At 38.9% G+C, this 27,482-nt stretch overlaps 3 protein-coding genes across 38 annotated transcripts in view; all 3 read right to left on the bottom strand.

Moving 5' to 3' along the window:
- Positions 1-14,124, bottom strand: part of MRPS35 (mitochondrial ribosomal protein S35) — a 47,670-nt gene extending 33,546 nt beyond the window's left edge. Inside the window, exons 1-4 of the mRNA XM_023643298.2 lie at positions 13,888-14,124; positions 9,162-9,208; positions 7,867-8,034; positions 5,622-5,682 (exon numbers count right to left, since the gene is read on the bottom strand). Of these exons, the coding sequence (XP_023499066.1) occupies positions 5,622-5,682; positions 7,867-8,034; positions 9,162-9,208; positions 13,888-13,999 (388 nt within the window). The 5' untranslated portion in view covers positions 14,000-14,124. The remainder of the gene's footprint in view (positions 1-5,621; positions 5,683-7,866; positions 8,035-9,161; positions 9,209-13,887) is intronic.
- A 4,729-nt stretch (positions 14,125-18,853) lies between these two features.
- On the bottom strand, positions 18,854-19,828 carry REP15 (RAB15 effector protein). The gene has a single exon (XM_070271136.1). It carries the CDS (start codon positions 19,703-19,705, stop codon positions 18,995-18,997), a length of 711 nt encoding a protein of 236 aa, XP_070127237.1. The 5' UTR covers positions 19,706-19,828; the 3' UTR covers positions 18,854-18,994.
- Positions 19,829-20,395: 567 nt separating this feature from the next.
- PPFIBP1 (PPFIA binding protein 1) overlaps positions 20,396-27,482 on the bottom strand; it is a 169,110-nt gene continuing 162,023 nt past the window's right edge. For all 36 annotated transcript variants that reach the window (XM_005611000.4, XM_070271121.1, XM_001502834.6 and 33 more), the window contains 6 exons: positions 26,518-26,640; positions 25,855-25,980; positions 25,082-25,270; positions 23,094-23,273; positions 22,378-22,443; positions 20,396-22,237 (listed from right to left, as the gene is read on the bottom strand). In XM_005611000.4, coding sequence (XP_005611057.2) covers positions 22,151-22,237; positions 22,378-22,443; positions 23,094-23,273; positions 25,082-25,270; positions 25,855-25,980; positions 26,518-26,640 — 771 coding nt within the window. In that variant the 3' untranslated portion in view covers positions 20,396-22,150. The remainder of the gene's footprint in view (positions 22,238-22,377; positions 22,444-23,093; positions 23,274-25,081; positions 25,271-25,854; positions 25,981-26,517; positions 26,641-27,482) is intronic.

The raw sequence follows: 27,482 nt of genomic DNA, 5'->3' as shown, positions 1-27,482 counted from the left end.
TTTGAAGACCTCTTTAACTCTTTGTCCTTGTAATTTTGAATGGAAGGCCCTCCCAAAAGCTCAAATTTCATCACAATCATTTTCACTATCCTACTTCTGCTTCCAGCACAATCAGGCCACCTGTGAAGAGTTTCTAGGCTTCATTTTCTTTCCTGAAAAGCCTTAACAAGTATACTGGGCATTTAGACATCCTCTTCAAATCAACATGAATTTAAGACTTTATCCAAAGGTGTTAACTCTTGCAATAAACTACACAATCAATCACTAATAGCTGTGAATCTTAAACAATTCAAATTTGCTTATCCTATATATTCTCCAATGCAAATCAGAACAGAAACTCAATTGGAATATATATATTTTATATTTATATATATTTGGAATATATATATTTTATTTTATATATATATATTTTATATATATATATAAAATGAAAACACACATAGAACCACGAACAAAAAAAAAATGTCCTTTGCCTTTACCTCCAGGCATATGGAAAGATAGATAATAGTACAAAAGAGTGAAATCTATGTTTATATCTAGGAATCAATAGATATTGCTGAAATGCGATAAATCTAGAACTGGAGGCATAATTATATTCAGGTGAGTACTTCCATTTTATACATATAAAACTAAAAATATATAGATAATTCATATGAATATATATACCAAAGTATATACACTATATACCTTCTTTATATAGAGAGAGAATATATATTATATATACAAAGAGAGAAAAGATATACATAAAAATTACCAGACCTAAATAATGATTAAAGGAGAACACTTGTAGAATGAGGGGCCGGGGTGGAAAAGGAGAAGCATGAGACTATTGCTTTTCACCACCAGCTCTTCTACTATTTGATGTTACTGCAGGTACATTTCATTTCTAACTCCTTTAACATTTTACACAATTTCTTCAGGATAACTCTTCTCTGCAAAGCATCCCATTACTGACCCCACTACTATTCAGCTATTCAGTATTCTTCTATACTATCTTCAGTTTGGATCACATAAATTTGCATCTGTTGTCAACACTCTCCAATATTTTCTTTAATCTTTTTATGTATATGCTTTCTATAATTCAACAATAAGTCCCTAACCTACCTGAGCAAGGATTATGATTTCTGATTCTATTTAATATTCATAACACCTTGTAGAGTGGTCTGCAAAAAAAAAAAAGAACTGCAGATTTGACATCTAACAATTCACTGAAAACAACTTAAAAAGGAGAAACCAGCAAATGACTCAGAATGTAATGCTATACAGTATATTAGAAACGGGATTCTTTCCCCCCCATCCTTATTGAGGTATAATTGACAAAACATTGTGTAAGTTTAAGGTATACAACTTGATTTGATCCACGTATATGTTGCAAAATTATTACCCCACAGCATTAGCTAATACCTGTATCACACCATGCAATTACCATTTCTTTTTTGTGGGGAGAACCTTTGAGATCTACTCTCTTAACAACTTTCAGTTATATAATATAGTATTTCAGTTATATAATATAGTATTATTAACTATAATCACTATGCTATACATTAGATCCCCAGAACTTGTTCATCTTATAACTGCACGTCTGTACTCTTTGAACAACATCTTTCTTTTCCCCCCACCTCTCAGCACCTGGTAACCACCACTGTACTTTCTGTTTCTATGATTTCAGCTTTTTTAGATTTTAAATGTAAGTGACATCACACTACTTGTGTTTCTGTCTGACATATTTCACTTAGCATAATGCCCTCAAGGTCCATCCATACTGTCACAGACAGCAGGATGTCCTTCCTTCTCACAACTGAATATTCCATTGTACGTGTACATATATATATACACACATACATATATACACACACACACACACACACACACACATATATATAAAACACATCTTCTTTATCCATCCATCTACTGATGGACACACAGGTTGTTTCCACACCTTGGCTGTTGTGAATAATGCTTCAATGAACACAGGAGTTCAGATATCTCTTCCATATCCTGTCTTCATTTCCTCTGGATATATACCCAGGAGTGGGATTGCTGGATCATATAGCAATCTTATTTCTAATGCTTCCTCACTGTTTTCCATAAGGGCTGCACCAGTTCACATTCCTACCAAGAGTGCACAAGGGTTCCCTTTTTTCCTTGCCAGCACTTATCTCTTGTCTTCTTGATGACAGCGATTCTAACAGGTGTGAGGGGATATCTCACTATGGTTTTGATTTGCATTTCCCGAGGATGAGCGATACTGAGCACCTTTTCATGTACCTGTTGGCCACCTGTATGTCTTCTTTGGAAAAATGTCTGTTCAGTTCCTCCACTCATTTTTTTAGTCAGATTGTTTGGCTTTTGCTATTGAGTTGTATGAGTTCTTTATATATTTTGGATACCAGACCCTATCAGATAGATGATTTGCTAATATTTTCTGCCATTCCATCTACTGCCTTTTCATTATATTAATGGTTTGCTTTACTGTACAGAGGTTTTTAGTTTGATGTAGTCCTCCTTGTTTATTTTTGCTTTTGGCAACAAATCTAAAAAATCATTGCCAAGACCAATGTTAAGAAACTTGTGCCCTATGTTTTCTTCTAGAAGTTTTATGGTCTCAGGTCTTATGTTCAAGTCTTTAATTGATGTTGAGTTGACTTTTGTGTATAAGAATACAGTCCATTTTTCTTCTTTTGTATGTGGCTGTCAGTTTTACACCACCACTTACTGAAGGGTCTATCTTTTCCGCATTCTTGGCTCCTCTGCTGTACATTAATTGACCACATATACATGGGCTTATTTCCGGGCTCTCTGTTCTGTTCCACTGATCTATGTGTCTGTTTTTACGCCAATACTATACTGTTTTGATTACCATACCTTTGTAACATAGTTTGAAATCAGGAAGTATGATGCTTCCAGTTTTGTTCTTCCTTCTTAAGACTGCTTTGGCTATTTGGGGTCTTTTGTGGCTCCATATACATTTTAGGAGTTAGTTCCACTTCGGTGAAAAATGTCATTGGAATTTTGATAGATTGCACTGAATCTGTAGATCGCTTTGGGTAGTATGGACATTTTAACAATATTAATTCTTCCCATCCCCATGAGCATGAAAACCTTTCCATTTATTTGTGTTGTCTTCAGTTTCTTTCGTCAATGCCTTAATAGTGTTCAGTGTACAGATCTTTTACCTCCTTTTTTAAATTTATTCCTAAGTATTTTATTCTTTTTGATACTATTGTAAATGGGATTGTTTTCTTAATTTCTCTTTCTGATAGTTCATTGTTAGTGTATAGAAATGCAACTGATTTTTGTGTACAGTCATGAGTAGCTTAATGACGGGGATACGTTCTGAGAAATTTGTTGTTAGGCAATTTCATTGTATGTGAACGTCATAGAATATACTTACACAAACCTAGATGGTATAGCTTACTACACACCAAGGTTACATGGTACTAATCTTATGGGACCACATCTGCTATTGACTGAAACGTCATTATGCAGCACATAACTGTATTGACTTTGCATCTTGCAACTTTACTGAACTTGTTTATAAATTCTAACAGTGTCTTTGGTGGAGTCCTTATGGTTTTCTATATATAAGATCATGTCAGGGCCAGCCCGGTGGTGCAGTGGTTAAACGTGCATGTTCCACTTCTCAGCGGACCGGGGTTTGCCGGTTCGGATCCCGGGTGCAGACATGGCACCACTTGGCACACCATGCTGTGGTAGGCATCCCACGTGTAAAGTAGAGGAAGATGGGCATGGATGTTAGCTCAGGGCCAGTCTTCCTCAGCAAAACGAGGAGGATTTGGCAGTAGTTAGCTCAGGGCTAATCCTCCTCCTCAAAAAAATATCATGTCATCACCAAAAAGAGACAATTTTACTTCTTCCTTTCCAATTTGGATGCCTTTTCTTTCTTTTTCTTGCCTAACTGCTCTGGCTAGGACTTCTAATACTATGTTGAATAAACGTGGAGAGAATGGGGAGCTGTCCTGGTGGGAAAGAGGTTAAGTTTGTGTGCTCTGCTTCAGCAGCCTGGGGTTCGCTGGTTCAGATCCCAGGTGAGGACCTGTGCACCACTCATCACGGCATGCTGTGGCAGGCATCCCACATAAAAAGCAGAGGAAGATGGGCACATACGTTACCTCCAGGCCAATCTTCCTCAGAAAAAGAGGATGACTGACAGCAGATGTTAGCTCAGGGTTAATCTTCCTCAAATAATATTTTGTTGAGGATTTTTGCATCTACATTCATCATGAATATTGGCCTACAATTTTCTTCTCTTATAGTGCCCTTGTCTGGTTTTGGTATCAGGGTAATGCTGGCCTTATAAAATGAGTTTGGATCTTTCCTCCTATTTTTTTGAATGAGTTTGAGAAAGACTGGTATTAACTCTTTAAATGTTTAGTAGAATTTGCCAGTCTTAAAGCCATCTGGTCCTGGACTTTTCTTTAGTGGGAGGTTTTTGATCACTGATTCAACCTCCTTACTAGTAACTGGGATGTTCAGATTTTCTATTTCTTCCTGATTCAGTCTTGGTACACTGTATGTTTCTAAGAATTTATCCATTTCTTCTATGTTGTCCAATTGGTTGATATATAATTTTTCACAGTAGTCTCTTATAATCCTTTGTATTTCTATGGTATCAGTTGTAATGTCTCCTCTTTCATTTATATAACTTTAATTGAGTCTGCTCTGTTTTTCTTGGTGAGTCTAGCTAAAGGTTTGTCTATGTTGTTTATCTTTAGGAAAAAAAACAGCTCTTAGTTTCACTGATCTTTTCTATTGTCCTTTTAGTTTCTATTTCTACTCCAATCTTTTTTATTTCCTTCTTTCTACTAACTTTGGGCTTAGTTTGTTCTTATTTTTCTAGTTCCTAGGGGTGTAAAGTTAGGTTGTTTATTTGAGATCTTTCTTTTTTCTTAATGTAGGCATTTATCACTCTTTCTTTTTTCTTAATGTAGGCATTTATCACCATAAAGTTCCTTCTTAGAACTGATTTTGGGTCATCCCTTAAGGTTTGGTACACTGTGTTCCCATTTTCACGTGTCTCAAGATTATTTTTGATTTCTCCTTTGAACCAATATTTGTTTAGGGGCATGTTGTTTAATCCCCACATCTCTCTGAATTTTCCAGTTTTCTTTTTGCAATAGATTTCTAATTTTATACCATTGTGATTACAAAAGATGCTGGATATGATTTCAATCCTCTTATATTTATTAAGACTTGTTTTGTGGCCTAATCATATGATCTATCCTGGGAGAATGTTTCCTGTGTGCTTGAGAAGAATGCACATTCTGCTGTCGGATAGAATGTTCTGTAAACAACTGTTAAGTCCAACTAGTCTAATGTGTAGTTTAAGTCCAATGTCTCTTTATTGACGTTCTGTCTGTATGACCTACCCATTGCTGAAAGCGGGGTACTTTAGTCCCCTACTGTTATTGTATTGCTGTCTGATTCTTCCTTCAGTTCTGTTAATAACAGTTGCATTACATATTTGAGTACTCCTATTGTGGGTGCATAACTATTTACAAATATTTTATTCTCTTGATGAATGGACCCTTTTATCATGACAAATGAGATTCCTATGTTCAAAGTCAATATTAAATTCATATAACAAAGCAATCACTTACCTTTAAGAGCTTCACAGTGCTTTTTAATTGCTACAGGAGTCAAATGCAGAAAATTGGGGATCTAAAACAGAATTTTAAAGGATAAATTAAATATCTTAAAAACATGAAAAAGACAGTTTTTTCATAAAACTAAATCACAGGCCCAACAAATCTTACAGTAAATAAAATCTGATAGTTTTTTAAAACATTAATTCCAAGCCACAGGTGATATAAATTCAAGAAACAAATTCCTTGAAATACAGATTCGGTACCAAATATCTTACGACAATGATGAAGAAAAAAATTTTATAGTATTGTTTCTTCCATGAATCTACAGGCGTACATGTTTCCCTTATAAAACTGAAAGCACTTAAGGCCACAAATCATCGGTTAATCGTTCTAATTCCCCTGGAACACATAGCACGGTGATACGTCTTCCACTTTGTACTGAATAGACATTTTATGAATTGAATGGATGAATAAATGAAACTAGCAAATCTTAACTGAAAAATTTAATGAAGTTGGGAATATCTTTACGATACCTCGAGAGGCTATGTAATCATTGACAGAGCCAATGGAAATTTAGGAAAGGTGAGAGATTTGATTCCTTCAAATAAATAACTAGCATTTCCTAGCATATTTCTTAAATAATGTTAAGCATCTAGAGAGAAATTTTAGTTCAAAGAAACTCGTTTGATGGGCGCTAGCCCAGTGGTGCAGCAGTTAAGTTCACACATTCGCTTCAGTGGCCCAGGGTTCGCCAGTCTGGATCCCAGGTGCAGACCTATGCACCTCTTGTCAAGCCATGCTGTGGCAGGCGTCCCACATATAAAGAGAGGAAGATGGGCACGGATGTTAGCGCAGGGCGAGTCTTCCTCAGCAGAAAGAGGAAGACTGGTGGCAGATGTTAGCTCAGGGCTAATCATCCTCAAAAAAACCCAGAAACTCGTATGGAAAGAAAATTTGAACAAACAGAAAGTTAATCCAAACATTATGCCTGAAATCTTGAGTGCTGATCAGAAAATGTTTATTTTAATCTAATGAAAATTGGGATTTTTGGGGTAGGTGACTTCATTTTCTTTACTTTTATTTTTGAAACATGAAAATATAGTCTCAAAACCATAAAAGGAAAACAATAATAGCCAATCTTCAATAGCATTTATATTGAAAAAAAGATGTTTCCTCGATACTTGTTTTCTTGTCTCTTGAAACATTCCCATTTCCCAATTTCAAGATTAGTTTCCTCGATGGGGCTGGCCCCGTGGCCGAGTGGTTAAGTTCGCGCGCTCCGCTGCAGGCGGCCCAGTGTTTCATCGGTTCGAATCCTGGGCGTGGACATGGCACTGCTCGTCAGACCACGCTGAGGCAGCGTCCCACATGCCACAACTAGAGGAACCCACAATGAAGAATACACAACTATGTACCGGGGGGCTTTGGGGAGAAAAAGGAAAAAATTAAAAAAAAAAAAAACTTATTAAAAAAAAAAAAAAGATTAGTTTCCTCGATATTTGTTTCGTTGTCTCTTGAAAGATTCCCATTTCCCAATTTCATTAGCCCATCTCCAGCAGCAGACAACTCCTTCTCCATGCTACCATCTCATTTTTACCATCAACTTTTAGCCAATTTTTCTGTTTTTCACAAAGACTCTCATTTAGTGGAAAACAGTTTGTTGATGATAATTCCACTGAATGTAAAAGGAAACTATCTAAGATGTGCACTCCCAGGCTAACTCTATTTATATTCTCTTTAAGAACCTATTGTTCATAAATCATTATAGATGCTATCAACTGAAGCATTTAATATGACCTATTTTACTTCAAGAAGTAAAGAAGTTTAAGGACTATAATAATATTCAGTAATATTCTACCTTTCTGGGAAGTTTTAAAATCTACCTTTTAAAAGTAGAAACTTCACCCCCCCTCAATTCTCAAATTAGGTTATTTCACTTTTCTCCCTTCCTCTTGAAAGAAACAATACAAAAAGATACAAAGAAAACAAAAAGCCAAAAGAGAAGCCAAAGGACCAATTAATTACATTCTTAAATGCCCTAGGATCCTATGAGTCTTCTTTACCATGAATAACCAAATATAACACCCATTATTACCTGAAAAAAAACTTAAAGTACAATAGGCTGCTATAATACTGAACCTTGAAGTATAAGTTGGGGGCTGGAGGAGGAGCAGAAAAGGGACCTACTCCTACATACATAAATATGTAAATATTTATTTACATATGTTTTAGCCAATGAACCAGCAACTCATCTTACCTTTAAAAGTTCTAGATTTCCCTCCTTTGCCATGGGCACCCCGCTTTTTACTGGATAACCCATTCGAACAGGAAGAGGTACCACAGAGGGCTTAAATGGTGCTGCAACAGGGTAAACACTAGGCCAGTCCTGGTCAACAGCCATTTTCTCTGTCCTAGGAGGTAGTGCCTAAGGAACATATAATAGTTTAATATTTTAAATATGAACATGTTCTTTAATTTTAAAGCAAAAAAGCTGTAAGTAAAAGAAACATAAGCAGAATTGCAACCTACACAAAATCGGACCTCCCAAAGAGCAGCTGCTGTTCCAATGAAAAAACACCAAACCGACCTAAAGATCTCAGCAGTTCCCTCAAACCCGCTCGCAGGAACCCCCTTCAACAGCACATTTCTTTTGCAAAATATTTCTCCATCTCATTTATTCACTTACACTTTTAGCAAACTTTTTACATTTTGTTTTTGAAGGGGTAAGTAACAATATATTTTGAAATAATCTTTAAGATTCTTTGATGGAAGTCAGTACTTGAGATGACACTGAGAACTTAGAAACAAAGGAAACAAGAAACAAGGAAAATAAAGAATAAGAACATGGAAATAAGTAAATTAGGGTTAAACTAACTGAATAAATACATAATGAGAAATAATATGTTTCCGAGGCACAGAGAATAACCACAATAGCTTACTCAATCATATTAACATATATATTTTTTAAACTGTATTTGATAGAAGGGGATGGCAAGCATCCCCTTTAAAATCAAAAGTAGGATTTGAAAAGGCAAAATTCAGCAACGCCCATCCAAGTAATATAAAAACCAATGTAGTGTATGTCCTGGAGACAGGTAATATTCCTGTGAAAATGACTACTGTAGACAATTATAATGGGTGCCATTTAACTTCCAACTAAAGTGCCTTTGTTCTGACTCCATGCTAAGTGACCTTAAAATTTGGATTCCTCCATTGAGATGTCCACAAGTGAGACCAAACTAGTTAGATTAATGCATATATCCCAGGCTGCATAACTGTTAAAGGTATCATCAAAAATAATTCTATATTCTGGTTTATATACCTTTACCCTGGGAGTATGTGAATGAGCTCACCTTTCAAAGATGATCCATTCTCAGAGTACTTACAAAAACCAGTCGAAGACTAGAATCAGGACTGTGGTAGTAACCAAGTACACGTCCCCTTGTGAAGTCTTCTCTGGCAGCACCCGTCTGCCTCATCATGAACATGTGCCTCCCTTTAGAACTTCAGAAACCATTAAGATAGCGTATACTGAGTACACTAATTGTTTACCTTTCTTCTCAGCGGCCTTTCATATTTGGATGTTCTTTCTGTTGTACCTAAAAAACAACACAAAAGTTACAGAGAATTTGATAATGTAGAGTTGTTCCACATTGATCATGATTCATAATTCTAACATAATTTAAGGTTATTCAGTCACATGAAAATGAAACAATAATCCATTTTCTGTAAGCTCAGGGACTAAATCATCTTAACGAAAATGAAAAGTCAAAAATAGTTAAGAAAATTCTCCACTTATTTGAATATAAAGGTGTACTGTGACTGATGATATAGTGAATTCATCACCTAAAAAACATATTTTCTACTTGCAAACCATCTATCTGATAAGGGGCTAATATCTAAAATATATAAGGAACTCACAGAACTCAATAGCAAAAAAACAAACCCAATTAAAAAATGGGCAAATGAACTGAATAGACATTTTCCCAAAGAAGACATACAAATGGCCAATAAATACATGAAAAAGTGTTGAACATCACTAATCACAAGGGAAATGCAAATTTGAGCACTGTTGGTGGGAATGTAAATTGGTGCAGCCACTATGAAAAAGAATATAGAGGTTCCACAAAAACATCAAAAATAGAGCTACCATATGATCCAGCAATCCCACTTCTGGGTATCTAGCCAAAGGAAATGAATATTGAAGAGATATCTGAACTGCTTTGTTCATTGCAGCATTAGTCACAAAAGCCAAGACATGGAAACAAGCTTAGTATCCATCAACAAATGGATGGATAAAGAAAATGTTGTGTGTGTGTGTGCTTGCGCACATTTGTGTGTATGTGTATAAATGCACACAACGGAATTATTCTTCAGCCATAAAGAAGGAAATCCTATCATTTGCGACAACATGGATGGACCCTGAGGGCAATTTGCTGAGTGAAATAAGTCAGACAGAGAAAGACAAACACTGTATGTTCTCACATGCAGAATCCAAAAAAGCTGAAACCACAGAAACAGAGAATAGAATGGTGGTTTCCAGGGACTGCAGGTGGGGAAAATAGAGAGATGTTGGTCAAAAGGTAAAAACTCTCAGCAATAAGATGAAAAAGTTCTGCGTGTCTAACGTACAGCATTGTGATTATGGCTAACAACAATACAATACTGTAACACATACTTGAAAGTTGCTGAGAGTAAATTCTAAATGTTATACCACACAGACACATACAAAAGATAACTATATGAGGGTATGGAGGTGTTAACTAACTATTGTGGTAATTATTTTGCAATCTATACGTGTATCATCATACTCTACACCTTAAACTTACATATGTTATATGTCAATAATATCTCAATAAAGCTGAAGAAATATTTTCAATAAATTTTAAGGTTAATGGTCAAATAAACTCACTTTCTCAAGTTAAAATTCCAGTGAGAAATGAGTATTTGGCATCTTTAAAGATACATAGTTGCTCATATTTGGAACTATTCTGTTCTTTCTACCACAAAGAGACCCTTCAGGGGGCTGGCCCCGTGGCCGAGTGGTTAAGTTCGCGCGCTCCGCTGCAGGCGACCCAGTGTTTCGTTGGTTCGAATCCTGGGCGCGGACATGGCACTGCTCATCAAAACCACGCTGAGGCAGCGTCCCACATACCACAACTAGAAGGACCCACAACAAAGAATATACAACTATGTACTGGGGGCTTTGGGGAGAAAAAAGGAAATAAAATAAAATCTTTAAAAAAAAAAAAAAAAAAAAAAGAGACCCTTCAGTTTTTTCTTCTCCATTGTGTATGAGAACTGCCAATGCTAGAATAACGTCCATAACAAAAATCACAGCCATTGCTAACAAATCACATGGCTGCAGAAGAAGGTAGAGTACATACACACAGCATACATTTTCTAAAATATTACTTTATGCCTCTCTAAATGTTTTGCTATACTAAAATAATAATAGCTACATTTATTGAGCACTTTCACATGCCAGACACTGTGCTAAATGCTTTTCATTATTATCTCATAATCTTATTCTTCACAATAACTGTAAGCACTATTATTATTCTTATGTAGAGCTCATTTATAGCCAAGAAAACTAAGGACCAAAGAGTTGTGACAGTAGCATAGCATACAAGACTTCTCACAGTCTGAGCCACTATCTCTGGCTTCGTCTCCCTTCACAAGGGCCCACAACTACACTGAACTTCCAGTACCAGGCCCTTCTGTCTTTCTCTGAATTTCTGTTCTCTCTGCCTGGAAAGTGTCTCCCTTCTATCTGCCCGGCTTCTGTTCCCTTCCACCTCCACACCTCACTAATTCATCTGAAGAATTCTTATTCATCCCTCAATATTAATTCATTTATTCATTCAAAAATTGCGATACCATGTCCCAGAAACTAGGAAGGCAGCAAAGAACAAGAAAAACACAGGCCTTGCTCTCACAGATGGTAAAGTCTGTCAAATAAGACAACCATTTAACAAGTAATTCCAATAAACAGTGATAAGTATTAATGAAGATATATAGCAGGGGACCAAACCCAGTCAATTAGTTGGGGAAAATCTCCCCAAAGAAGTGGACTTCAAGCTAAAACCTTAAGGATGAGGAGGAGGTAGCCATGGGAACAGGCAAGCGAAAAAAAGTATTCTAGAGAGAAAGAGAAGATGGAAAATCAAAGTAAGCAAGCAAGTTCAATATGACTGCAATTGAAGAGTAGAACAGAGAGAGCACTGAGAAAAGAAGTTGCAGATATTTAATAGGCATCTCAACGACAACGCATCACTGGCAGAGCTTTTGATCTCCTTCTTCAGTCTGCTCAATCCCTGGAAACAGTAACGCCACTCATCTAATTTCTCAGGACAAATCCAACCCCACCACCACCTCCACTACGACATCAATTCATGTCACCGTCATCTCATTTGAACTACCGCAACAGCTTCCCAACGGGTCTCCTGGCTTCCAGTATTCTCCCCTAAAGTTAGTTCTCCACACAGTAGCCAGGGATCTTTTAAAAGTGTAAATCACATCATACTGTTCTCCTCCTCAAAGCCTTCCAATGTGATCCCAAACTTATAATAAAATCCAAGCCAAATACCTACAAGCCTTTCCAAGATCAGGCCATTACTTATCTTTCTTTTTTCTTTTTTTTTTTTTCTGCTTTATCTCCCCATATCCCCCTTGTACATAGTTGTATATCTTAGTTGCAGGTCCTTCTAGTTGTAGCATGTGGGATGTCGCCTCAACATGGCCTGATGAGCGGTGCCATGTCCGCGCCTAGGATCCGAACCGGCGAAACCCTGGGCCGCTGCAGGCGAGCAGGCAAACTTAACCACTCGGCCATGGGGGCCGGCCCCTACTTATCTCTGTGATGTCTTACACTACCACTGTCCTCTCTGCTCACTTCCCTCCAGCCACACTGGCCTTTCTGTTCCTTGATCACACCCCAAACTTGTTCTAACTTGTGCGCCTTTGTGTGTGCAGTTCCCAAGGCCGACAAAGCTCTTCCCCCAGGATCTCAGCATGGCTCTGGGCTCTGCTCAATGTCACTTTCCCAGGGAGGTCTTTCCTGCCTACCCTATCTTATCCTACCCTATAGCCACTAGTCCCCAGTTCATTATTCTCAACACCCTGCATTATTTTTCCTCAGAGCACTAATCACTATCTGACATTGTATTCAGCTGTTTACCCCTTTATAGTCTGACTTTCCCCAAAGAATATAAACTTCATAAGGTGAGGGACCTTGTTGGACTCCAGTATCTGGAACACTGCCTGGCACACAGGAGTTAAGTATTTGTAGAATGAATGAATGAATGAATGAAAATTTAAAAAGAGACAAGTGTTAAGATTATGAAGAGCCACTAGGATGCATTAAGAAATGTATCACTTATCTTAAAGCAATGAGAAATCCTTTGTAGATTGTGAACAAGGGAGTGACAAGATAAGATTTGCTTTTTGAACACTTCACTCTGGGCATTGTGAGAATTCAACGCAGGAAAGAGCGGAAATGAGGCCCAATAAAGAAACTACTGTAGAAATGAGAGACGGTGGCCTGGACTGGGCTGTTAGTAGTATGAAGACGAGAGAGACTAAAGGAGGTAGCGCTCATAGGACCTAGTGAATGACTGGCCATGCCCCCTTGACTGAGCTTTTCCTGACTCTTGAGGGCGCCTCCTCAATGTTCCCATTAATCTACTCACGCTTCTATTACAGCACCTCACACCGCATAGTACTTTTCCGTTAACATCTAGAATTCCCGCTAGACTCCGCAGGGCAAGAACGGTTATCAAGCATCCCTATAATCCCTCTTGAATGAAGGTCATCTCAATAATGCCTACTAAATGAAGGTCACCCCGTTAGGTGGCATAGCTAGGACTGCAATTCAGAGCTGCAGTTTGTTCTAGCACAGCTGCATTCTTTTCTTAAATTTAGGGAAAATCCGTGGTTCAACACTGCCCACAAATATTACCGTCACCACGGAGAGACCCCGCGCCCGCAGCCCTGGGAGGTAGCACCGGAAAGCGCGGGTCATGGAAAAGGGCGGGAGCAAGCTCGCCACGCCGGAGGAGCCAGCAGCAGAAATCCGCGGCTAATAACTGGGTGACCTCCGCGTAGAGGGCGGAACCCTACTCGCGGCTTTCCCATCAGGCTGGCCACCAAGGGCTGGCAGAGGACGTCCTGGCCTCCCCCGGAGGCGCTGGCTCCGCCACTGCGGCGGCCATCATGGGCCCGGTATTCCGCCCTCTCACCTCCCCCAAAGCCCTGAGGAGACGCAGCAGACACTCACGCGGGCTTGGTGTGGGAGCGCGAGTGGCCGGAGACACGGCGGTGGAGAAGGCACGCAGGGTCCTGGCCCCCGGCTGCAGGGCCAGCCACGCGGGGAACACGGCGGCCGCCATGGCTGCGAAGACGGCAAGCCGGAGGGGACCAGCGAGCGCATCCAGCGTCAAGGGGCGGATCTGAGGCCGCTACTGCGCAGGCTCGCCCCGTCTTGCCCCGCCCCTAGAATGGAGAAACAGGAAACACGTGGGCCTGCGAATTCAGCGCCGGAGTCAAAAGTGCAGGACGATACTCCCAAAATAGAAAAAGAGTAATGAAAAGAAAACAAGAAGATTAAAAAAAGAAAAATCGAAGCAGTCAGTCCAAAGACAGTTGCAAATAATGATCATTAAGGATGGGGGAAATGTGGCTTACAAAGGGCAGTTGTGGTCTGAGTGGGACCTCAGGTGGCGCAAGAGTCAGGCAGTCTCCTGATGTATTAGATTTATTAGTTTTCTGGGGCTGCTGTAATAAAGTACCATGACCTTTGTGACTTGAAATAACAAATTTATTTTCTCACAGTTACAGAAGCTAGAAGTCCAAAATCCAGGTGTTGGCAGTATTAATTCCCTATGGAGGTTCTGAGGGAGAATATGTTTATGCCCGTCTCCTAGCTTCTGATGCTTGTTGGCAATCTGTTGCATTCCTTGTCTTGTAGACTCATCATTCCAATCTCTACCTCCGTCTTCACATGATGTTCTCCCCTCTCCTCTTTTTTTAAGATTTAAAGCATGGCCTTTTAGTTAGATGGTCATGGGGTTTGAATCGAGGCTCTGCTTCTTTATGATCTTGGGCAAGTCCACCTAACATCTCTGAGCTTCAATTTCAAGGAAAATGAAAGCAATAATATCTTCCTCTGGGCTGTTGTGATTAACTGAGTTATGTTTCAGAAGGCATAATATAAATGGTGACCATTGAATTTAAGCTCAGGGTCAACACAGCAGCCACTTTTTCTCTCTCGGGGTTGCATATTTTAGTATGATAAAGTTCAAGGCCTATACCATAGAAATTTAGGGACAAAAGGAGCATGAATCTTTATAGGATTAGTTCATATTCAGAGAATTCTCAATTTCTGAGCAAGCTGTTAAGAGACTTTGGTCCTCATTCTACCTGCCCATGCTTCCTCTCCTTTGTTTTACTCTCTCCCTAAGACTGAAGTGGACAGATATGACTGAAGTTATAGAAGCCAGAGAAATACTTCTTATCATTTTCCCTGGCATCAAGTACAATAAAGTTTTTTCTATATTGAAAGTTAAAACTCATTTGTAATGCTATCAACAGGCAAAAATGATATCTGTTTCATGCAGTGTAAAGAGTAAAGCATGTACTATCATGTATGTGGGAGTTACTAAGAATTATGTAATTTTTCAGTTGGAAAAGATCTTAAAAGTGTCATCACTCACTTATGATGAAAATCTTTTCTTCAATTTCCATGATCAAATAATCCAACATGTTGTAGAAGCCAGGCTGGTTTCATGGGCATGCGACCTGCACTTAGAAGAGCCCTAAGCTTGACTTATGCTCTGCCGTCCTTGAAATTTTTAATACTTTTGAACAAAAAGCCCCACATTTTTCATTTTGCACTGGGCTCCGCAAATTATGTAGCCAGTCCTGTGTAGAACAATTTCAAATATTAAGGTTTTATTATAATGACTTTTTACTATGTTTAAAACATAAAGTAATCCAACAACTTTCTGTCAGAGAGCTACTTTTAAGCAAAACTAACTTTGTTATTAAAAGTGAGTGAACAGGGGGCTGGCCCTGTGGCCGAGTGGTTAAGTTCACATGCTCCACTTCGGTGGCCCAGGGATTCGCCAGTTCAAATCCGGGGCGCGGACATGACACTGCTCATCAAGCCATGCTGAGGCGGCATCCCACATGCCACAACTAGAAGGACCCACAGCTAAAAAACACACAACTATGTACCAGGGGGTTTTGGGAAAAGAAGGAAAAAAATAAAATCTTAAAAAAAAAAAGTGAGTCAATAAAGCTTGTCAATTCACAATCATGGTAAATAGACTATATGCAAATATCCAGGTATGTGGATGCACCTTGCCACCTAAATATCCATCAAAACAGTATTGGTTACATATATTATGCTGCGTATATACAGTATAAAGTACTTCTTGGACACATGGATCTTAATCCTCGTTGAACATTAGAATTACCTCAGGAGATTAAAAAAAGTTGTCTAGGCCCCTCCCTCTGAGATGCTGATGAATTGGTCTAGATGTGTTTGGGGCATCAGTGTTTTTATTTATTTATTTATTTTCAATTGGCACCTGAGCTAACATCTGTTGCCAGTCTTCTGTTTTTTCTTCTTCTTCTTCTCCCTAAAGCCCCCCAGTACATAGTTGTATATACTAGTTGTGAGTGCCTCTGGTTGTGCTATGTGGCACATGACCTGACGAGCGGTGTCATGTCTGCGCCCAGGATCGGAACCAGCAAAACCATGGGCTGCTGAAGTGGAGTGTGCGAACTTAACCACTCGGCCACGGAGCTGGCACCTTTATTTTTGATTTTTTTTTTAAGCTCCCCAAGTGAATCTAACATGCAGGCAGGACTAAGAGCCACTAAGTTCAGCCTTAAAAAGGATGAAGTGGATATAAATCTATTAGCATGGAAAATTGTCCACAATGTATAGTTAAGTTTTTAAAAATACAGGTTATAAGGCATTTACAGATCACATGATTGCATTTAGGTAAAATATTTTTAATATGCAATACATGTTCTGGAAGGGTAAACAGCAAGCTGGAGAGAGTGGGTATGGAGGTGAAGGTGAGACTCCCAAAGACTTAACTTTCTTCACTTCTGTACTTGAATTTTTAAGCCAGAATGCAGACTTTTAAAAAACTAATAAATGAGAATACAGTATTTTTAAAATTAGCTCCACATTTTTATTTTAATTTAAAAAAAAGATGAATCTTTGATTTATAGCTTCCAGCTGTTTATAACGTGAATAGTTACAATTTGTACTAGATTCTTCAAAATTTTCGTAAGCTTCCATTTTAGTATAGCAAATATTGTCACAGCATTGTCTCCTTTGAATTAGTTGAAGCCATCCCATTTTACACACGAAAAAACAGTTAAGCCACTAGAGTCTGCTCTTAAAAGAACTGAGACTCAAACCCACATCTGATTCCAAGCTGAATATTCTTTTTACCATATGATGCTATTTTCCTGATAACTTCTTCTTTATAGCATTCCTGCAGACAGGGGTCACTACACGCCAAGGGAACATAATTGACTGGGTATTAAAACATTTGAGGCACATTCCAAGTAAGAATAATTATTTTTTAACTTCAAGAGATGTCTCCTGGGCCTATTCATCCCTATTTCCCTTTACTGCTTTTCTTAATCTTTTGGTTTCCTGGAATGAAGGAATGTCAAAGACAAATTTATTTCTTCCCTTACATTTATTCTTATTATCAAAGTTTGGAAATACAGGATTCTAATTGTGACATATTTCATATCCTCCATGCAATCATCAGCAAAAGCGGTATGCTTCACCTTCAACTATTGCTGAGCTCTTCACCTCTCCTCCTCTACCACTTTGGTCCAGGCCACCCTTTTCTCTCATCAGGATTACTTTAATACCTTCTTAGCTGTCCCCCTGGGCTCTGCTTCCACTCTTTTCGCCCTACAATCTAGTCTGCACCCAGCAATCAAGTGAGGTTTTTAAAGTGTCAATCAGATCGAGGCATTTCTCTCCCCACATCACTCAGAATGAAATCTAGAGTCCTGAAAAGTATGATCTGCCTGATGTGTTTGCTGGCTACTTCTACCTCATCTCCTGTCACTCACCCCCTGGCTCCCTGCTCCATCCACACTAGCCTCCTAGCTGTGCCTCCAACACACCACATCCACTTCCATTTCAGGCCCCTTGCATTTGCAGTTCCCCATGCCCAGAACACTCTCTTCCAGATATCTACACTGATGCTGTCTCTTCATTCAGATCTCTGGTCCATTGCCGCCGCCTCATTGACGCTTTCCTTAAGCACCCACTACAAAATTGCACCTTCTTCCCTGTCTGTTCTCTTACTCGGGCTTTATTTTTCTTTACAGTGGCCCTGATATATTTTTCTTAAATATGCATTTTAAATATATGTATATATCTTTGTTTATTGTTGCTTATTGTCTGTCTTCCACCATTAAGAGGGAAACTCTCTGAGAGTAGGGACTTTGTTCTCTTTACTGCTGGATTGGCAGGGCACAGCACAGGGCCTAACAGGTAACAGGCATTCAGCAATTGGTGTGAATGAAACTATCCTCCATTTACACTTTTAAGCATTTTTTTGCTTCTATCCTCTAGAAGGGTAGAGGGAAAATTATTTTTCCTCCCCTACAGTACTCTTATAATCCCCCCCAAGCTTTTAAGCAAAAATGGTTTTTATATGTGAACACACTTTCCTTATTACAGAGGATAAAAAAATGTTAATCATTATCACAAGGGATCGTTATATGGGTTACTGTGTTTAAATTGTACGTGAAGTTAACACTCAAGGAGATTCCAAAGTGAGTCCCACCAGGGTCCTCTGCGCAGAGGAAGCAGCTTGGGATGAAGTAGAAGTACTGGCAGGGTAGGAGGAAGAGAGAGGTGTGAGGTTTTGCTTAGGAGTTCTGCATTGAAACTGGTATTGTAAATGTAGTTAAACCCATTCTGTAGTCTTACCCATCACCTCATCCTACCCACCTCCCACCCACAGCAGTAAAAACACATTTTACACTTTCAAGTGTTACACTTATTTCAAACAAAGATACATTTTTTTCTTTTTTTGGCAAATCAAGCTTTAAGGGTGACTTTATTATCCTCTCCTTCTACTTTTATTGTTGAATAAATAAGTGAAAGATTAAGCTAAATGGTAAGTCTTCCCAGCCATAGGCAAGGTTTTTCTTCCTCTGCATAATCAATGACATTCATATGTTTTGAGCCAGGTGGTCACTGTTATTCAATGGGGGGAGGCAGGAGAGGGGAATCCCATGCTGGGATGATGCAAGTGGATGAACTTGCTTATTAGAATAAAGGATTTTTTTTGTTTTCATCTTACAGGGCAGTCTCATCACACATATCCAGTTCAGAGGATGCTAATATAAACCTTGCCCACCTCTCGCAGCTCATCTTTCTTACTCAGACAGTTTCCAAGCAGCTCTCTGATGGGGACACAATCTTCAGTTTCCAGGACAAATCGTGCCACAGCCTTCCCTCCTGGCAGATGGCTCCTCACTGTCTCACGTTTGACACTGTCCAAGACAACGCCTCTGATGTCTTTAGGCTTTCCTGGCACACCAAAGATGATAAAGAGGCCCAGACAATCCTTTCCTATCAAGTTGCAGAATTCTTCCAGCTTATCGAACCTACTTCTCTTCCTGGCAGACTGCTCTGCCCTGGATTCTGGATCGGAGAGGTCACAAGGCTTAGATTCCACAGGAGGAAGAGAAGACATCTGCAGAGTCTGTACCGCCAGCTGAAGCCTTATTTGCTTATCAGCCCCCCAAAAGGTCCAAATCCAGTCTGCCCCAAACAGTAAGGCTTGGTGCTTGGTCATCTTGGTGGTGGTGAGCCAGCCGTCAACTCCCTTTTCCTGGCAGAAAGTGATGAAGTGGATTAAGAAGATCTCATTCAGCGTGTTTGAAGCTGGGCGTAGATTGCTCAGAGGGGCTTCAAATCCAAGATACTCCTTCAGTTTCTGAGCTGCGTGGACCATAGCTTCACTGACCACCTCACAGATGCTGAGAGCCCCGTCACTGTCCTTCAGAGGCACCTGTTGTGATGGGTTTTGCCCCATTTTCTCTGCACCCGATCAATACTGCTTCCAAATATCAAACATGTGAACCTCGTTCAGAAGGACTTCTTTTTTCAGAGTAAAAGTTTAGCAGTGCAGTCACATCTGTTAATGTGGTCCCAGTGTTCTGTCTCTACAGCTTCCTTAATACACCTAAGCATATGTACATACAGCTAAACAAACATGTGAGGTCCTGCTGTTTGCCAACTGGGCGTGCTGTATTCCTACAGATTCCTGCTGGTTTGTTAACTTAGAGACATTAACTTCCACGAAAAACATCTGTTCCTCTCTAGTTATCTTCACTCTACCTTTAATATTTGGTAATCTCCTCCAAGATGTTTCCTCTGGTCAAATTTTAGTTAAATTAAAAATAGTATTTAGTTCTTTAAAGATGCATACACCTCTTTCTACAAGTAACTTCTTCAGATTTGTAGATGAGTCATCCCCTTTGCTTTTTCAATGTCCCCTCTGCCACAATTCCTCATCCCTCAGCTCAGCTGTCTGTTTCCTTTCATACAATGGCTTCTCAGACAAAAGCCTCAAATTTTGATCTGTTGATTCATGCTATAAACCCCACCCAGACAAATTTATGGGAATTTGTGAATTGGAAGTTTGTGTTATTATTCTCTATATCAGAAAGAAAGGCTGCTGGTTATCCTGAACAAAGGAAAATAAAGTAACAGACAATAAAAATATGAGGCAATTATCAATTGACTTTATTTCTTTTCATATGGTAATACCAGCAGTGTATAATAGTTTGTAAATAAAATATATATCATCAAAAAAATTTTTAACCTTATCACATATCATCAGTTATGTTACATTGTCCTGAATAAAGAATATTTGGCATCTATAACAGTCTCCTGTTGTTTTTAACCAGGTTCGAATAACAAACTGTTTTTCAAATGGTGGCATATATTCACATTAAAATAAAATGCAAATACATTAAGAGTCCAATACAGTCACCAAATAACGAATGGTAGGGAGCAAAAGATTACTATTAGCATCAAATCATTTTAGTTATGAATAAATAGTAATTTAGTGTTATAGGTTCCTTGATGAAAAGCTTGGTAGCTTGCTGATACCTTGAAAGATCATACCATTGACATTCAAATATAGTTTATAAGCAAGTCCACTGGCATATATTAAACTGCCCACCGGACGTGAATTTGTCAAAACCTGTCTTTACCACAGTTGGCTATCATGAGAAATGATGTAGTACTAAATAAAAAATAGAATATTTTTTTTAATATCCCTAAAAAAATAATCAACACAGTAACAGTTTTTGCTGCAGCTTTCTATACTCTTTATAAAGAATATTTGAGCCCTGTGCTACCAGAAAACATGAACTACATTTTATCATCACAATATAACCATTATAAAACTAATTTTGCAGACTCAGAGTTATGGAACTGATTGACACAAAATGTTAAAACAAATATTCAGCTTTAAACAAAAATCTCATTAATTGATAATCTGAGAAATATACAATTAATAACATTAGGCAGACTGCTAGTATTTTGATGTAAGGATATATTTAGCAAAGAGGAAAATAAGAAATTTAATACTGTGCAGGTTTTTGTTTTGATTTGGTCTCTCAGAAATTATTTCTATACATTTTGGGGGAGATTCTGAATGCATTCAAGTTAATAGTATTTAAATGTCCCTCAGTTTCTTCCTTATGAGGCAAAAAGATCCAAGATTAAGGTTGAAATTCTTAGAAAACTATTCAACGATTTTGTGATGTGTCATCAAAGGAGGGGTATTTCACTTATACTAATATAGTCTGAACGATCAACATCATTAAAATTCAGTTGTGGAGAAAGAAAGATGATCCTGACCTTTCCAAGAACCAGCTGGTATGTGAAAATTTTGATCACTGTACTTTTTTCTTAATGTGATCTTTTTACCATCTTCCTTAGGCCACAAAATAAAAGTTCTATTTTCTATGTACTAAATATATACATATATTTAGAAAAATATATAAAAATAGGACAATATGAGGCAAGTGGAGGTGTGGCTGGCATTTAGTGGGCACACTGAATGCTTAAAGAAATTCCACGTATTGATTTTGAAAGCATATAATGTCACACTGATGTGACAAAATCATTCACATACTGGTTACCACTTCCCAAATCTTCCATGCTGTGAATGTGAATGGAAACACCATGGTAAAATACATTAAATGCAACACTTTAAATATAATATATCACAGATTTTTACATTAAATAGAGGAAAAACAATTAATACTCTCTTTCACCAGTGTCTCATTTTTCATGGCAACTTCAGAATAGGCGCATAACCTCTGCTTTCCATTTCCACTTCTAAATGAGCAGAAGCTGTACAATAAACAATATACAGTCTGTCACTTGTTGTGTATACTGTGAGTGTTTGAGAAATAAATTGGAAAAAGACAAAGGGCTCCTCATGCTCATCCAGGTGTGACGGTCAAACGTTTGAGTCTTCGTCGGTAATGCTGGCACTGGGGGAACGGGCAGCAAAATCTTTAAACATGTCATCTTCCTTTAACATGTGCTGGAAAACAAGGAGACGAGAGTCACACAGGGTGAGCCAAGACCTCAGAACTACACGTTTTTCATGATGCATGCGGTCCTTTGGGGTTCTTTTCAAACATATTTGTAGGGTAACATTTTGAATTCATTTCACAAACTTACTGTTAGATTGTTGATGCCTTCAGAGAATGCACCTATCTGTCTCACTGTGCCTTCTGAATCTTCCATCTGCAAAGAATGTACCATAACATGACATATTCATTTGCATAATTTTAAGGAAAGTGCAGCAAAGTGAGCAAAAGTCTAACAAATAATGCAAGTCATATTGAAAGGGATAGGAGCAACAGAACCCTTCTGATGATAGCTCCTCTCATTATGGCAATTGAGGTTAAAAGTTAGAAGAAACACTTTACCGGCACATGTAGCCTGTTGCTCCGATGTTGACAACGGCTCCAAGGATTATTGATTAGGGGGCAATATTCAGATCCATGACTTCATACTGAAAAGGCTATGTAGTATGGGATGCCCATTCCTGACTCGTTTTAATACATAGATTTCCTATCAGCTTGGAATGCTAGGTCTTCTATCTTGGATAAGTTACTTAACCTCTCTGTGCCTCAGTTACCTTATCTCCTAAAAGAGGATAACAATACTGCCTATGTTTTAGGATTACGATGAATATTAATATATGTTAAGCGCTTAGCACAGTGCCTGGGATGTAGTAAGCAATCTGTAAGTATTCACTATTATTTTATTATTATCTTTATTTTTAAGTATTTGAAGAAAACTTCTTTGACAGGTAGACACAGGGCACAAAGTTTCCAGTTAGTGTTTCATGCTGGAAGAGCTATGAAATAGGTATGCAGTGTTGCATTTACCTGCTCTAACCGGTCCAAATCATCTTCGTCATACAAGCGCATGTCCAATCCAGGTTTAAATCCTTTCTTAGATGTACTTCCTGATGCCTGTCCCAATTCCATTGGACAAACATATTCTTCCCCATCTTCCTGTTTCTTCTTTCTCAGATTCCCAAAATTGCTGAAGGTAAGTTTCTTTGGCTTTAAAAGAAGCGCAAACAAAAACATCCAGGGATTTGATAAAATTCTTAGGACAAAGGCCTGATAACATGCGTAATTTAATTACTCACTCCATCTATAGAGAAAAGCAATGGAATGATTTGAATGATTACATTGGTATAACAAAAACAAAGGCATCCTATGGGGCTGGCCCCGTGGCCAAGTGGTTAAGTTCTTGCGCTCTGCTGCAGGCGGCCCAGTGTTTCGTTGGTTCGAATCCTGGGCGTGGACATGGCACTGCTCATCAAACCACGCTGAGGCAGCGTCCCACATGCCACAACTAGAAGGACCCACAACGAAGAATATACAACTATGTACTGGGGGGCTTTGGGGAGAAAAAGGAAAAAAATAAAATCTTTAAAAAAAACCCCCAAAAACAAAGGCATCCTAGGCATATGATTGACGCACCCAAATATGATAAATGATCCTTACTATGAATCTCAGAAGATTAAGCCTATTGTCCTTATTCAAGCCAACTAGCTGGGTAGTCACTGTGATAAGCAAAATATGCCAGGAGCCTTAGTTTATATTAAAACAGGACTTAATGCAATGAGATTTCTCAGGACTGAATTCAATTTTGCAAGATTTCCCAATCTAAGATCAGAAAAACAAAATGGTCCTTACTGTATTTTCTTTTTGGGTGAGGCTATGATTATCTTGTGTGCCCGCTATGCTTCCATAATGGGACTGGTGACTGGCTAAAAGAATCTCCACTCTTTTGGAGAGAGAACTTCCAGTGATACTTTGAAGAGAAATTCCATCTTAGTCCCTGGATAGTTCCTGAGACTGTTAAGGGGATGGTGATCGGGCTGACGCTGAGAATTTAAATAGAACAGACTCTCTCAGAAGTTTCAAATCTGGCACACATCTTTTAAGAGAGAAAGGGAGCTGAAGAGAAAGTGTCAGTGGGTATAATATAGGGGAGAAGGTACGGGGGAAAAAAAAAGAACTTGGTACATATTTGTGGATGAGTCAATTAACTCTATCTCCACATTAAGTTGGTTGAGATAACAGACTCAGAAGACTTCACAGAAGAGTGACTTTTTTTTTTGAGGAAGATTAGCCCTGAGCTAACATCTGCTGCCAATCCTCCCCTTTTTTGCTGAGGAAGACTGGCCCTGAGCTAAGATCCGTGCCCATCTTCCTCTACTTTATATGTGGGACGCCTACCACAGCATGGCTTGCCAAGCAGTGCCATGTACGCACCCCGGATCCAAACTGGTGAACCCCGGGCCGCCAAAGCAGAATGTGTGAACTTAACCACTGGGCCACGGGGCTGGCCCCAGAATGATTTAAAAGAAGAAAAAGTAATCTGAATTTGGTATGATCCCTGAATCCAGATAAATCTGGAAATATCCATCCTGTGCTGGTCTACTATGAATAATTTCTAAAGTATCTTTTCCCTAATTTGCAAGGTTGGTCAATTATAAGCCAGACAAGTTAAATCTGTATGAGAAGAAATCCTCCTCTTATACTTGATTTATCCGTAGGACAAGTGCAATCAATATTTGGGCCCAAGTCATGGGCTTTCTGCATTGGCAATGTATCAATTATAGAAGCCAACATCATAATCTTAATTACTGTTAACTCTAATAAAAGAAATGATTTGAGCAAAGATTTGTCCAGAAGGAAACCTTCAAAAATGCATTTTCTTAATTACTCTTAAAGATGCATATACCTTCAACCCACCCACAAAACTTAGTAAACCCCAGAAAATGGGATAGCCAGGTAACAGTCAAAACTCAGCCTTTGCTATAAGCAATGATTAAATGGTACAAGCTTGCACCAACCTTCACTTTGGCAGTAGCTGTTAGGAGTACATAATCTGGCAACTCCATGGCATCGCGCTTCTGGTGTTGGGCCTCAGCACCGATCAGAAGGTTGAAATGAGTGGCCAAATGTCTTCGCAACAGGGTCTTACTTGGTGGGATGTTCAACAACTGAGCCATTGTTTCTACATTAAAACGAGGTTCTAGAACCTGTAAGAGAAATTAAGATTGCTTAAGGTACCATATATCATACATGTCTGCATTGTGCTTTATAATTTGCAAAGCTCTTTCATTTAGTTATCTCCGATGACCCTCTCAAGAGCCCAGTGAGACAGACGGAGCATTTACATATCTTTTCTTTATTTTGGCTCAGCTGGTCAGAAATAGAGCTGGTCCTGACATCCAGGATTACAAAGTTGGGGCTACCACCTCTCTGAAGTGGTACCCTTGGGATGCCTTTGGATGCCAACTCCTTATGCAACATCAGCGTGCAGAAACATAATCTGCATCTTGGCAGGGGTTTTCAAACATGATCGTATGAGAGCCAGTGGCCAAATGTTATCCAACATAAAAGAGGACAATAAAAGGGAAATGGATTTAAATCCAATCTAGAGTTATGGGATATAAATATAAAATAGAGAAAAAAATACTCTGAAAGTAAAGATTCACTAGAAATAATGCAGGAGGGTTCAATTAGATGACTTTTGGATTATGAAAAACAAACTGATAATATGCTACTCATTAGACTAATGGAAATAATATGAAGTTAATTTTAAATTAAAACAGAGTTTTACCATGAGCCCACCATGAACACCACTGCCTCTGAGATTGGGGGCATATTCTGCCAGGTCCACGGAGCGCAGCCACTCCATCACTCGATGATTGGTCCACTGCTGAACCTCTGATGGGGTGATGCTATTCTGTGGGAACAAACAACCAGCAAGAGCTTGAGTCATTGACTATGGGATTCCAATTATTAAATCTGCATGTTCTGTCTAAAAAGTCTGCCCCAAGGAGCAGAGTTACTCAATATCCCACTAATGTTTAGAGAAAAGGTAAAAAGGTGTTTGCTAATTTGAATTCTCTGTTAAGGAATCTATATCACAGAGTTTCAAGCTTTTCTACATGCTAATAAAGCAGAGCTTGAGGAAAGGAAGTCTTCAAAGCGATATTTAACTCTGTGGCTTAAGGAGGCAGGAAAATGAAATACACTCAAGAAAAGGAGGAAGGGTAATTAAAAAATAATCCAAGCTTCAGTTACACAGGTAGAACCATCATGGAGGGAAAGGAAGGAATATAGGAAAACATAGTCTAAGAAATGAGGCTGGATTTGAGGCTGTGAGGGTACCAGAAGTTTTCTCTGCAGACTCCAAGAAGAAATGGGTCTTAGCTTCCATACATGGACAATCACATTCATGGAAAGTGCATGCTGTGTAAACCTCAACCTCAGATGCTACCTCATCAGACGGCCGCCTCCGTAGACAGTTTGGTTCAAAGTTATTGATCCTCAGGACCTGGATGGCCCTTTTGATGCTGAGATGATGGAGCACACTCACAACCTTCAAAGACAGTAAGTCATCCTGCAAAAAAGAACAAAAGAGGAGCTCAATGAGCTGGCCTAGCAGGAGGACCTTCTCAGGGAAATCTCAGAAAACAAGTAAATGTAGAAGAGCCCCAGTACTAATAGGCCCCGAGGGCTTGTAAGTGTTTTCAAAGCTTTTATTTAGTCCTACAACCCTTTTTCCTATTCCAGTCAAAAACCTCTCCAGGACCCCAATATATAATAAAATCAAAATTCATGTTGTTCCAACTGAAGCCGACTTCTACCTGTTTCTCTCTCTTCCAGACATTCTGAGATAGGATGGTGCCACCCCACAAAAAACGCAGTCTAAAAAGCACTCGCTGGGGCACTACAAAAAGAGATTCACTTTGATTTGATTTGATCAAGCAACAAGCTAAGAGCAAGTGATGTTCACTGACGGTTGAGGCTTGGTTTTCTGAGCTGAGGCATATCACAATTTTGGGGAAAACCAGTTAAACTATCCCTCCAGCCTCAAGAAACCTCTAGTTCTGGATTATTATGCCTTCTCTAGCAGACGTGAACAATTTTGGGAAAACTCTGCCAATCAATGCAGAGGTTTTGGTGAGAGTTAAGGAGAGAAGAGAAACGAAGAAGTTAGAAGTTGCAACACATATCATCAGTCAGTTCCTTCAAGGAGTAACTTTTAACCAGTCTCTGGTTATTGGGAACATTTCAAACATACCAAACACACCAAAATAAATTATTTTAGAAGAAGGTGACTTCAGAGGCAGTGTCAAGATAAGCACCAGTCCACTTCACGACACACCCAGATGATAAACAAGGAAAACGTCCATTTTAGGCACACCTTACTGATAACACGTTTCTTGCAGGGCGAAAAAA

Source organism: Equus caballus, chromosome 6 (genome assembly GCF_041296265.1).
Source record: "Equus caballus isolate H_3958 breed thoroughbred chromosome 6, TB-T2T, whole genome shotgun sequence".
Taxonomy (NCBI): Eukaryota; Metazoa; Chordata; class Mammalia; order Perissodactyla; family Equidae; genus Equus; species Equus caballus.
This window is presented reverse-complemented; position numbering and strand designations above follow the sequence as displayed.

Excerpts from the sequence above, each read along its gene's own strand:
- REP15 (XM_070271136.1), bottom strand. The coding sequence starts at position 19,705 with ATGGGGCAAAACCCATCACAACAGGTGCCTCTGAAGGACAGTGACGGG.